This window comes from Channa argus, chromosome 13 (genome assembly GCF_033026475.1).
Source record: "Channa argus isolate prfri chromosome 13, Channa argus male v1.0, whole genome shotgun sequence".
NCBI lineage: Eukaryota > Metazoa > Chordata > Actinopteri > Anabantiformes > Channidae > Channa > Channa argus.
Window position 1 is genome coordinate 21,377,371 of NC_090209.1, and position 13,479 is coordinate 21,390,849.

Below are 13,479 nucleotides of genomic sequence, written 5' to 3' on the forward strand. Positions count from 1 at the left end.
AGACTGGCAAAGATATCCACGCGTTGTTTTGTGCTGTATTCTGTGCTGCCGGCATCATGCCAGGCCCTTTTTGTGAGTGACATTTACTTTACTTGCCCCACATCTGAGCACCAGGCACAACAGCACAGAGATGATGTCACACAAAGTTATTTCAAGGTTTGCTGTGTGTGATTAAAGTTCTGGTTGAAGTGTCAAGGCAGGTTTGTGCAATAGGTGTTTGCTCAAACCTGTCCCGTGTGAGTGCTCTGAATGTTTGAGTTTTTGTGCATGTGAGGGAGAATGTGTTTAAATACAGTAGATGCATGTGTGTGTGTGTGTGTGTGTGTGTGTTTGTGTGCCATGTTTCACTCACATTTTAGGGCCTAAAACAAACATACCCACTCTCATTGTGGGGGCATAATTTTTATGTGATTGCTAGTTAAGTTTAGGGTTGAGCAAGTAGTGGTTGTGGTTAAGGTCAGGGTAAGTCTCCAGGAAATGAATGTAAGTCAAACCTGTGTGTGTGTGTGTGTGTGTGCGCGCGCACAAAGATGTGTGTATATGTCTCCTAGACAGAATTTACCTTTTCCCAAGCTGTTTCTTTCCTGGATGCTGTTTTTAGTGCTGGATGAAGCAATCTTTCCCATTGACTCAGCCATGCAATGCAAAAGCCCCAACAGCATGCAAAGAGCATGGAAATGAGTGAGTGTGTGTGTGTGTGTGTGTGTGTGTGTGTGTGTGTGTGTGTGTGTGTGTGTGTGTGTGTGTGAGAGAGAGAGAGAGAGAGGGAGAGACAGACACAGACAGGCAGAGAGAGATTACATCACAAAGAAAACACAAAGACCTGTCACTGTGAGATTAGCTTAGAGACATGTACACAGCTGATTTACATTCAAATAGTTGTAATATTTAATATGTAATTTATTATAGTGTTTGTACATAAAGCTGACCACTTTACATTTGCTTGATCTCTTATTGTACAGGAGGAAAAAGTCCCATTTGCAGACCTTTTCATGATCAATGGACTGCATTAGACCTCTTCATAAATTATACTAGGCAACTGGTACAATAGTCGAAGGTGTGGTTTAGTGTGGGTTTGGTCATGCAGTGAAGGACTGAGATATAATTTACACAACATTCATTTTCCACCATTCAGACCCTAAAACATAACAGAAATTGCCCAGTAACCAGTTAAAAATTGAAGATTTCATTAGCTTTTCCTAACTACTACCATTGTGCAGCTCCAAAGTATCTGTTATATGAAACCACCATAGCTTCCTCTAAACACTGATTCATTTTGCCACTGTTTACATGCGATCATTGTTTTTCACGTTGGGTTTCCCGTGCCGTATTTTGTAAATCAGAGGTTCTTAGTGGGGATTAAGCAAATTGATGCCTCTGTCCTCTCTCTTCCATCACCTGTGTCTTTTCCCAGATTCCTCGGTGCCAGTGCCGTGTGCAGCCTTGTTTCCCATGGACCTCAGGGTGGGAGAACGGGGGATGCGCCCTGGTTCGGACACGGCGCTCCTCACCCCGCTGCACCCGCCTTTACTTCTCTCCCAGTACCCCTCGCAGCCCTGCACCTCCTTCTCCCAACAGCAACTGCACCAGCAAATCAGGGTAAAAGATACGAAACATCTACTTTGTGCAAACATAAACAAAAGTTTGAGTGAAGATTGTGTTTTCTTACATGTCTTACCATTTTCTTTATTTATATCCATATAATTTAAATGTGTGTGTGTGGGGGGGGTTGTTTAGTTTAATATGGAGCAGAGGAGGAGAGCGCAGGAGCACCATGAGAAACAGCAGGAGTTGCAGCAGCTAAAACACAAAGACAAGAGTCAACAGAGTAAGTGCATTCACAATCAAACGTTAAACTTTTAACTACACTAACCTGTTACTGCAAGTTTTGGTTTGCGATCTTTTGTATGAAGCTGTTTCCACATCTTAAACTAATTATGGCCCAGAGTGCTAATCGTGGCCAGAGAGGAAAGTCCCCGTGACAGATCTTAATCATCTTCAGTGAACAGTGTTACTGCACAAAGCAAACTGCTTTGTTTGCTTTGAAATGAGAGCTAAATATAACGCCACAAGTGGTGCTACCACGGCAAAGTTAAATATAGCTTTAGCTCGGGCAGATATAGTCATTAGGTCAATATTGACTCGATCACTCCGAGCACTTCCCATCTCCTTTGTGTGCATACATTTACACATACACTTAAACAGACATACTAATATATTTATACTGTCAGACAAGCAGGTGACCTCCCTCTTCATCGCACACAAATGCATTCGTACTCTCCATCATGCATGCATGTGCAGGATGTACATAAATATCAAGTAACACAATGTTTCTAAGCTGATGAAACACAAATAGTCATGATTATTCATGTCATTATTGAACACACCCATTAAACATACAAAGTGATGGTGGAATAAGTATTGGCAAAAGTGTTTTTAATAACTGGTTGAGCCGCCTTTGGCAGCAAAAACGTCAAGCAAGCACTTCCTGTACCTGAGGATTAGACCTGCACAACGATCAGGACCATTTTACTTTACAGAAATACTTCAGCTCAGCCATAATCTGGTGCGAACTGGGCCAATTTTACTACATTCTGTAGTAGATATACTGAAGTGCTTAGGGTCACTCAGCTTCTTCTGAGCTTCATCTTGCAGACAGGCACCCTGGCATTATCTCGTATGATAACTTAATAAACTTGGGAAATCATTTTAACCCTCACATTGTCAAGTGGTCCAGGTCCAGATCCGGTCTTTAGCTGTTACTCTAGGGTTTCTTTTAGTTTTTATAAGTCAAAGTATTTCTAAACCACACCTACATTCTCATTTCATTAACTGGATTCCAGGTTTGCTAACAGCTGACTCCCATTGACCTTCAGTCACATCAGATGCCAAGTGTTGCCATTACTTTTTCCACCATTGACATTTGTGACATTGCTAACAGTGTCATTAATACTGGTCTTACTCAAATATGCAACACAGATTTTACACCATGTGCCTTTGCTTTTGGCCTTCCCTCGCTCCTCTTTTAAAGAAGACGCAGTTGACTCCTTTTGTGTTTCATTGGTTGTTCGCGTCATTGATTTACAGGTGCAGTGGCAAGTTCCCTGGTGAAACAGAAACTCCAGGAGGTGATTCTCAAAAAGCGTAAACAGTTGGCGCTGGAGAGGACAAACTCCAGCAGTCTGAGTGCAGCTCCTGTAGCATACAGGTGACACAAAAGACACTAACACACACAGAGAAGACAATGAATATATTAAAACACTAATTATTCATAACGAGCACTTGAAAAATGCTACATGTCAAAATCTACCACACCTGAATATTTCTCAGTTATGTAATGACTAGTCACTCAAGTTGTTTATTTTCCTAGAAATCTGGGCCCAGACCCAAATGCATCCTCCCAGCCTCTGGCCTCGTCTTCGTCGCAGCCCTCCACTGAGGGTTCAGAAGGGACCCCATTACGCAGAGCAGGTATAACGTGACATCCGCCATCATATTTTTCCATGTTTATGGATTAGTGTTAATGGATTTAGGCACTCTTCCCACTCACTACGCACAGCAACAGTGATTATATTTTGAAAAGAAAAAAATCACACTAAAAAATTGATACATTTTCTGTTCATATAAAGCACCACGGAAAAAATTCTGAATCAGGAGCTTCAGATTTAGTATTTTTGGCGCGTGGCCACTTGCATGTAATGGAGCAATTGTTAATGTGAGCAGTAAAACGTGTGGGTTCGTTCTTTTCACTGTTGTGTCATTTTGTCAGCCTCTGAGCCCAATCTGAAGGTGAAGCACAAGCTGAAGAAACACCTGAACACACGCAAGAGCCCGCTCACCCGCAAAGAGAGTGCCCCGGCAACAGTCAAACACAGAGTTTCCGACACACTGGGTAAGTAAAGGCGCACAAAGATTATTGGGTTATCAACATATAAACACACTTTGTGCATCCCACAAAAATGTTTTAAATCTCTGCATTTATCTACACTCACCCACTGCCTGTATGTCTCCAGACTCATCCCCCAGCAGCAGCAGCACTCCAGTCTCTGGCTGTAGCTCTCCTAATGACAGTCTGCCCACTGAGAATGGTCTACTGCCATCTGCAGGCGGCCTCTCCCATGAGGTTAGCAAAAGCATGCATACATCATCATGTCCCTTTGGAATTTTAATAAACAAAACCAAATAGCTTAACCGTGTTTCGACACCAAATCAGTTTGTAATATATTTTTCATCCAAAACTGGTTTTGGGAAACAGTTATGAAATCATGATTGAATAACATTGTATGAACAGGGAGAAAAATAAAATATAAACAAAAGACAGAAGCACTTCCTCTTTGCTGTTTTCACAGCCACTTTTGCATTAGAGCTGAAAAAACATCATTTTAAAAGAGTAGGGACATGTTTTGATGAAAAAAAAAAACTTGTTTCATGTGTATAAGCTGTATCGAGAAGCGTCGTAATGACATGTTTAAAGCAGCAACACCAGCCTGCCAGCTGTTAATACATAATTTATTTAATCACGAAAATCTTGAACTGAGCAGCCTCTGTCACACCTGCTGTGGATGTCTGACTCATGGTTCCCTATTGTGAAGACAGCTCAGGACTAATGAACTAGACTAAGTTGAATTAGACCACACAGGTTAAAATTGCTGTAAAACATGTTGTAATCACTGACATCTGGTTACTACTGTAGAAAATGTTTACAGCTTACAACATATCTAAACTCTTACAAAATCAGCGGAAATATAAGTTGGAAACACATACATATTGGTAGGAACAAAATGAATTCAGATTTGAATTTAAATGTATTGTTCTTGAATAATAATTATGCTTTCCGTTTCCAGGCCCAGAAGCTGCTGCTCAGAGACGGCACTCTAGCTAATTTCACCATCCAGAGCCCCTCCACACTGCCCACCATCACGCTGGGGCTCCCGGCCAACGCCAGGGTAAAAAATAAAGCTATTCCTAAAAACGTTTGTTGTATCTTTTCCCAAAACACTTATCTCACAAATTCTGCTACATTTAAAATATTATTGCATATTCACATAATCCTATTGAAGACCAGCAAAACAAATTACAAGACCCAGTAGAAGAAAAAATAACTTAATATTCTACGACCTGAAAATCTCAATGAATCAGATGAATGAATGAAATCTACCGTCCTTAATTTCCTGTTTTTAAACAGGAAGTACATCAAATAAAGGAAGTTTACTGTTCTTAAAATGCTGTTTCACTTTGAATTTGAAATAGAAGTTTAAGTACCTTGACAGTTTCCCATGTCACACCAGCTAAACAAATCATTTTCCATCGTCAAAACAGATTAACATGCTGGAAAATATTCATTGTTTTCTGTGTTTGCCTTGTATTGCTGTGGGGATCAAATGTCAGACATGAACCCGGGCCATAAAGCTGTTTAAAGCTGTGTGTGTGTGTGTGTGTGCAGGCTGAAGGAGAGCTGTCCTCTCTGAAGGTCGGTCGGATGCCGGTAGTCACAGCCGGGGGCTCTCCGGTCTTCCTGCCCTTGGGCAGAGAGGACCAGGCTGGGCAGCTGAACCCTCACCTGCCTGTCATCATACTAGAGCCATCTGGACTAGTACACACTCCGCTACTCACTGGTGAGACACAAATGGCGCACAACACACACACACACTTTAAAGAAATGTAAATGTATTCACATTTAATATACACTGTGCTGATGTCTAGTTGCTAAAAGCTCCACGGGATATGATGAAGCACTGATAAGGAAACACTGATAAGGAAACACTGATAAGGAAACACTAATTTTATGCTGGTTCACATCCCAGACCAGGAAAAAATTTAAAATATATATATATTCAAGATGTTAGGAAATAGCCCATTGAGGAACTAGTGGTTTCACAAAGGCTTTGAAACAAATTGTCTACAATGTTAGAGCACCATCAAGTGGTTTGATTTAGAATAATAGTTTTTTTCTTTAAAGGACTTCCAGAAAATATCCCCACCCCTTCATTTGTTGCAACACTTTGTTGTGTTTTAGTTTGAATTTTAAATAACTCAAATCGCACCATTTTATACCTCACTCTACAGTCAATGTTTAGAGGCTTTTCGCAAATGTATCTTACATCAAAACTGTAAAATGAAATAGTGGTGAAAATGAAGTCGACTACTTTAAAGGTTCTCCAGCTGTGCTCTGCTTTTCACCACAGCTCAATGGGATTATAATTTTCTTAAACCAACACATAAAATAAAATCTTACATGTGTTATACGACTGGAAATAAAATAAATCTAAAAAGAAATAAGGCAGCTGGGGATTTGCTTTTGTATAATCTACTGTGTGTTTTATTTGTGTCTTCTCACAATAAACTTATTCCATTTCTGCTCCTGTGTCCTATCACTCCCCAGTTCCAAGCCTAGACTCTGTCCCACTACAATACGCTTCTCAGTTAGACCACCTATCTCCTGGAGGTGCTCAGCCCCACAAGCCCCTGAGCAGAACCCGCTCTGAGCCCCTCCCACAAAGCCCCAGGAACCTTCACACACATTTCCTCCAACAACAGCACAACACACAACTACTGGAGAGGCTCAAACAGCAGACTCACCTGGGAAAGGTATCAATACATTCTGATCTACGTTGATAAAAGTGACTTTGTACATACATTTACCAGGGCACCAATTATAATAGCAGTATCCACCTTAACGTTATGCTTTATTATTACAACATCTTTAAATTTGATGCTTGTAAACTTTTATTTAGCATCTGAAATTAAAAGTAGTGAAAGTAGTTGCCTGTACACTGTATATGGAACGGGTTCATGTAACTCAGCAAACGTTAGAGCTTGCTTGAGCTTGCATTTGGCAATTGCAATAAACTCCCGCAAGACTGCAATCATGGATTTGGACACTACAGTCAAAACATTTGAAGCCTTCCTCCATTTTAGTATTGCTTTTTTGTGATTGCAAGGCAGTTAAGTACAGTACACTCCTTTACTCTTACAACAAATCTAATTCAGCATGTGTTTTGTGGTAATGTAAATTTGGGAGAAAAATGTCTAGTCAATATTTCAGCGTGTCAAACAAGAGGATGAAGGCCTGCAGCACTACATCAGCATTGTACAGGGCCCGTTTGTAAATTATTCTGCTCGTATCACCACATTATGTCTTGTGTATTTCTAATCTGAATGCATTTGTACATGCACATGCAGCTTATGTCAAAGTCCAGCGAGAAGCCCAGACTGCATCAGATCCCCTCCGAGGATATGGACTCAGAAGATGGCGGGGCGTCGCCCACAGAGCCGACCTATCAGAGCAGAGTGAGGGCAGATTCGCTGAGGGAGGCAGAGCCCGCCGCACCTAAGAGCCAGGAAGAGCAAATAAACCTGCAGCATGCGCTCATTCTCAACCAGGTGAGAAAACATCGTATATTTTCACACATTACACTGAACCCCCCCAATAGCCCATCCCCACCCCCACCCGTGCAGTGCCGGTCCCAAGCCCGGTAGAAAATGGGAAGGGCTGGGTCAGGAAGGGCATCAGGCGTAAAACTGTACCAAATCAACGTGCGGACAGACGATCCGCTGTTGCAACCCTGAACTCACAGGGTAAGCTGAGAAAAAAAAGACAGAGAAAGTGTACTAAGAGATGGTGATTGGTGGAAAGAAAAGAAAAGTCTGTCTTTCACTCAACAGTCCTGTAGGTGGCAGCCTAACACCTGGGTTCTTGCAGTTGTTGCATGGTTTTGTGGTTTGACTACTTATTGCATCAGAGCTATTTCAGCATGGTGTGATGACAGGGTGCATGTGCCAGACAGTGGAAGCCCAGCTATTACTAGCTTCAGTATTTTTTTCAAGTGACTGATCAGACCAAATGCATAGACAGGTGACAGCTTTGATAGAAAACATAATATGAATATGAAGAATCAACAACCAAAATTCTGATACATTTTTTTTATTAAGGAAACAAGGTCAGGGGGTAGGGATCTAACATGTTTTAGTAAGGAGCATTTTTTGTGTTATTAGGGGAAAGATCAGAGTCAACAATGACTTTAAGATTCAGAGCAGTGTTTTTTTGTGACAGAACCAGATTGCTCTCGTTAATACACGTCAGAATAGACAAGGCAAACAAAACATTCTCACATTTTATTAGCTTTTAAAGATGTAGCAAGTTCATTCCGTGACTTTTCTGCACTTGATATCAACCAACAGTACAAATCACTTAGTGAGTTTCAGACGGATGTACAGCTGTTTGCCATATGCACAGTCATGGAGCTAAATCATATGAGCATGGAAGTTTAGAAATATCCTCTGGTTTAAGACCACATGCTTTCTGCAGTTTCTCATTCACACTTTCCTCAGTAACATTTACAGTAACTTGGTCGTTCTTGGGATTCTCATATTTACATTGACTTGCTGTATACCTGTGACTTCCTCACCAACTCCACCCTCCTTTTTCTGTAGTCTTTGCTATGGGAGCAGCAAAAGCAGCTGCAGCAGCTGCATCGACAGATGGAGACCCTTGCAGTGCCCATGTTGCGAACCAGTGGCGGGGGTAGTGGGTTGGGTGTCCATCGCCCCCTTTCACGTACTCAGTCATCACCGGCCTCCACTTCTCTCACTCTGCCTGAGAATCCTCTGAGCTTGGCCACACAGGACACCAGCAGCAAACCACGCTTCACCACTGGTGAGTCAGGCATGCTTATACAGTATTATAGAAGGTTTCAAACACACACACACATAATGTCTTAGTGGTTACGATGCCGTCCACGTTATGACCACAACATTCCCTTTTCAAATCCAACTTGGGACCTTTATTGCATGACATTACTGTGCTCACCATCTCATTTCCATTCATGGTTCTTCCATATCAAAGGCAAACAAAGGCATAAACAACACTTTGGGCGCAAAAACGACACATTTAGGTTGGTCCCTATTGTAAATGTATTGATATATCGTACATGTAAAAGTCAAGATCATATTCCCGTGTGTGTAGGTCTGGTGTATGACTCTCAGATGCTGAAGCACCAGTGCACATGTGGAGACAACAGCAGCCACCCGGAACATGCTGGGAGAATACAGAGCATCTGGTCCCGACTACAGGAGAGAGGCCTGAGGGGACAATGCGAGGTACACACGGACACACTTTCTCAAACACACCCAGACACAGGTTAGTCTAGTCTCAGTAATCTGTAGAAGATGCTAATTTACTTTGACACTGATGCTGTCCTCTGTGTCTCTTTCGTCTGAATATTCACGCTGAGTATTATGTTTATAAAGGTATTACAGCTACTTTTTCTTCTACATACAAAAATGTTATTTATTTTTCCGTCTTAATAGAAGATGTACCTGTGTGTGCAGGTACATGAGATGTTGTTTTCTGTCCAATAGTAATTAAATATAACATACGCTATATTGTCCATATGGATGTGACTCCTTATGTCAAGTTGTGTTCCTGATCCTCGAGTCTATCCGTGTAGTGTATTGTCCCTTTATACTGCATATCTAAAGATGAGAAATTTAAAAGAAAATGATGTGTTCATACAGAGTATTCGGGGTCGTAAAGCCACTCTGGAGGAGCTGCAGTCAGTCCACACTGAGCGTCACGTGTTGCTCTACGGCACCAACCCACTCAACAGACTCAAACTGGATAACCGCAAACTGGCCGGTACGCTACACGCATCAGACTGATCTCTATGATCAGCAAGATTAAAAAGAAGCTTTGTGCCAGACACCAGATCCCTCTCCACAAAAAAACTGAAGCAGTATCAGAAAACCTTTGATTTAGAATTTTGAATGGAAAAAAATTGTGTACTTTTGTTGTGCATTAATTGCAAACTTGTGATGGAGGAATTTACCAGATGATTTATTCATGCAATGAATAATCTAGTTGTATTAGGTTAGTTTGTGTTCGCCTTCAAAGCACAAGAGAATTTTATACTGTACACATCAATGAATGTATAAATATAATTTCTTTGTTGTGTTTCCTCAGGAATCCTCTCTCAGAGAATGTTTGTGATGTTACCATGTGGGGGAGTAGGGGTAAGAGAAAGATGCGCACGTGCACACACACACACACACACACATGCACTCATTTTTGATTATAATTCCCCAAAGCTCTTAATGGGTGCTATATAATATACCACAATCAATGCATTGATGAAAGATGATATTGTTTGAAAGAAAAGCATCAAAGACAAGCGAGATAAAATTACAGGAGAGACAGAAAGAAAGACCGGATATTAAAGAGTAAAAGAGAGTTGGCTCGGCTCAGTGGTAACGTTTGCCTGACAGTCTTTGTCGGACCATGACATGTCAGACTAATGAAAACAACCTGTCCATGACCGAGGATAAAAGAAATGCCTCGAATTTCATTGTCCGAGCCAGATGGACAGTAATGCCAGTTGTGAACAAACAGAAGAGAGAATGGAAAAGAAAATGACTAGCAAATATGGATGTGGCCTTGATATAGGAGAGTGAAACTGACATTTTTGCCCTTGAGTCTTGTGCACTGGTCACCCATGCACGTGAGGAAGTCTTCCCTTTTATCGTCCCTGAGCTTCTGTCCCCTCTGTTTTTTATATCAGTTAATTGCCTTCATCATTTGTGTCTTTACTGGCAGGTTGATAACGACACAATCTGGAATGAGTCGCACACATCCACAGCATCACGTATGGCAGCAGGCAGCGTTGTTGAGCTGGCGTTCAGAGTGGCCAAAAGAGAACTGAAGGTAAGACACTGGACGCTAGAAGAGGGAGGAAGAGGCAGCAGTGATTCTGTCTACAAAATATGTAGCTGCCAATTGGAATTAGCATTCATTTTCAGTAGCAGTGTCTTGTTTGGGTCCTTTCCTTTACTTACACCACTCTTTCAGTCAAGTAATACAAAGCTTGCTTTACACATGAAGCATTACAGAAAAACATGCAAATCATAAATCGAAATGACTGTATAAAAGGTTTATACACCAAGACGGTTTGTGACCAAGAGTTACCAATGCAGGAGATGCTGAAGTGCAGACAATGAATAGAAATAATGCATGAAAAATGTTATGATATAAAATAGATCTATTCCTGTCATGGTGTCAGTTCTGACACAGTTTATTACAAAGAACATGTGAACATTACTGCTAGTCGGGCAGTGTGTCATGAGCCAAAAACAGCTTTGGGGTGTGAGTTACTGTGAAGTAATTCTGGAGTTTGTGTCCACTGCTTCCAGTGTTTTGTTCCTGTATGACAACCGCTAGACTTCAAAGACGAATGGGTTTTAACTTCTCTTCCTTTTCCGCCTCACAGCGATTAAAAGTCTGGGGTAGACATGAAGTTTCTTCCCGAAAATAGTCCAATGTAAATATGCCCCTGGCAAAATGTTTTATCCTGCAAAAACCTGAAACAAAAGAAAACTAAAAAAGCAGGCGGGCGAAGCATGAAAAGCAAGAAGCACCATTGTAGGGCGCAGTCTGTAGTGAGCGGGGGTAAACTAAACAACTCCACATCTGCAGAGTTTCTGCAGCTTTCAGTGTACGACTCCTCGTAAAATAACAAAGAGCCTCCATTATGCAGCTAAGAAATGAAAAAACATTGAAATTACGGGGATTTACAATTAATTATTTAAAGGACGTGGTAATAACATTCACTGCAATGCAATGCTGAAAATACAGACAGCACTATTGCAAACTAACCCCGGAGGTGTTTTTATCTTTTGTTAATCAGGTTCTAAATTGTTGAGTTTTCTTCATTGACGTGTGACAAAAGCACTAATAAAACTGAGAGCTTGCAAGTCTCTGAAGGTTCCAGTAACACTACACCATCACAGGTCTTTACATCCAGTCAAAGACTGGTTAACAGTGTCTTCTTTCTCTGTACAGAACGGCTTTGCTGTGGTCAGACCACCAGGGCATCATGCAGACCCCTCAAATCCCATGTAAGTGTGTTTTTGTGTGTGTGTGTGTGTATGTGTGTCTGTCACATGTTCAGCCTGACCACACTCAGTCTTCCTGGTCTTGCTGCACTGTCAGCAGCTTCTCTGTGGAGGATATTTATGAAGTGATAGAACAAAGACAACATAAGCAAGATAAATACGTTCGGTGTTTTTTTGTGAGTGTATGATGTTTTTCTTTCTTACTGATACTTGAAGTACTTATCTTCTTGTCATTTATCTTAAGCGTAATCCTGTTTTCCATTTTACACTGACACTGACACGAATGAGTTACTGACTGACACTAAAGAGTAGAAGTACACAGCTACACACTGTTTCCAAACTTTTTATGACTGTACATCATTCATGAGAACGCAAAGGGGAACAACAGGCTGTAGGAGCTACAGAGCTTAACTGATTTCTCTCTTTTTTTCTTTCCTTATATCCACTGTTTCTGTCTTCACAGGGGTTTTTGTTACTTTAATTCAATAGCCATAGCTGCCAAGCAGCTCCAACACAAGCTCAGCGTGAGCAAGATCCTCATTGTGGACTGGGTAAGACTGCTTCATAACTCTGACCTCATGCTATTGTTGCTGAAATCCCACTGCAATGGGCTTGTATGCACTTAGACATGCCTGCAATACTCAGTAATGAGTTTCTTTAGTTGCTTTCTAAAGTATGTTCATCCTTTTGCTAGGATGTTCACCATGGTAACGGCACCCAGGAAGTGTTCTACAGCGACCCCAGCGTTCTCTACATCTCGCTTCATCGCTATGACAACGGGAACTTCTTCCCTGGTAGTGGGTCACCGGCCGAGGTGGGTGACACCCAGGACACTCCGTAGCCCTGCTCTGAATAATGCCACAAGCAATGTAATCGATTCTAAAATGTAGTAATAATTGTTCCTTTTAGGTTGGTTCTGGAGCAGGTGAGGGCTTCAATGTGAATGTTGCATGGACCGGAGGACTGGACCCCCCCATGGGAGATGCCGAGTACCTCGCTGCATTCAGGTACAACCAGCTACTGCTCCTCTTAAGCATCACAGTAACATTAGTCTGTTGATTTACTATTTCTCTGTCCCCCATGTGTACGCTTTGGTGCTTTGGTGATACTTTCAATAAATCACTTTATGCGCTCAGATTCAGTACACATGGATGTCTTCAGGCTGTGTCTGTCATCAAACAGGTCCAAGAAAATATTTATAATGTTACTACAGCTCCTTTTCATAAAGACTGTAACATGGAAAGTCTTGAGACAATGCGTTGAAACAGATCTTTTTCTGTTGCCATTAACAAAGTGAAACTTATACATAAGGAAAGCAGTTTAACGTTCTGGCGTAAATGGAACAAACCAAACAACAATAGGCTACATTTAGTTCATTGCACAAATTGTTTTCTCGTGACTTGTGTTCCAATTTGTTATTGATCAGGGTGAGGATATTCAGTAGAGCGGTAATCAGACGGGGTCTCTCATTTCTTTTGAACGGAGCCACAACAACCACTTACAGCCTGATCGGAGGCTCTGCCTCGGATCGCCTCTGACGTACTTCTTGCGTAATTAATGATCCTTGTCATTTGGAGAGCATGTGTCTGTTGC

The 13,479-nt window shown here is 41.5% G+C and overlaps 1 protein-coding gene across 2 annotated transcripts in view; it reads left to right on the plus strand.

The window, feature by feature from the left end:
• Window positions 1-13,479, plus strand: part of hdac7a (histone deacetylase 7a) — a 54,537-nt gene that overhangs the window by 32,806 nt on the left and 8,252 nt on the right. For both annotated transcript variants that reach the window (XM_067527078.1, XM_067527079.1), the window contains exons 3-21: window positions 1,415-1,599; window positions 1,738-1,828; window positions 3,088-3,208; window positions 3,371-3,471; window positions 3,770-3,892; window positions 4,014-4,123; window positions 4,845-4,946; window positions 5,444-5,615; window positions 6,383-6,588; window positions 7,183-7,383; window positions 8,434-8,656; window positions 8,966-9,099; window positions 9,517-9,637; window positions 9,962-10,011; window positions 10,592-10,699; window positions 11,834-11,889; window positions 12,350-12,437; window positions 12,581-12,700; window positions 12,796-12,893. In XM_067527078.1, the coding sequence (XP_067383179.1) occupies window positions 1,415-1,599; window positions 1,738-1,828; window positions 3,088-3,208; window positions 3,371-3,471; window positions 3,770-3,892; window positions 4,014-4,123; window positions 4,845-4,946; window positions 5,444-5,615; window positions 6,383-6,588; window positions 7,183-7,383; window positions 8,434-8,656; window positions 8,966-9,099; window positions 9,517-9,637; window positions 9,962-10,011; window positions 10,592-10,699; window positions 11,834-11,889; window positions 12,350-12,437; window positions 12,581-12,700; window positions 12,796-12,893 (2,410 nt within the window). The remainder of the gene's footprint in view (window positions 1-1,414; window positions 1,600-1,737; window positions 1,829-3,087; window positions 3,209-3,370; window positions 3,472-3,769; window positions 3,893-4,013; window positions 4,124-4,844; window positions 4,947-5,443; window positions 5,616-6,382; window positions 6,589-7,182; window positions 7,384-8,433; window positions 8,657-8,965; window positions 9,100-9,516; window positions 9,638-9,961; window positions 10,012-10,591; window positions 10,700-11,833; window positions 11,890-12,349; window positions 12,438-12,580; window positions 12,701-12,795; window positions 12,894-13,479) is intronic.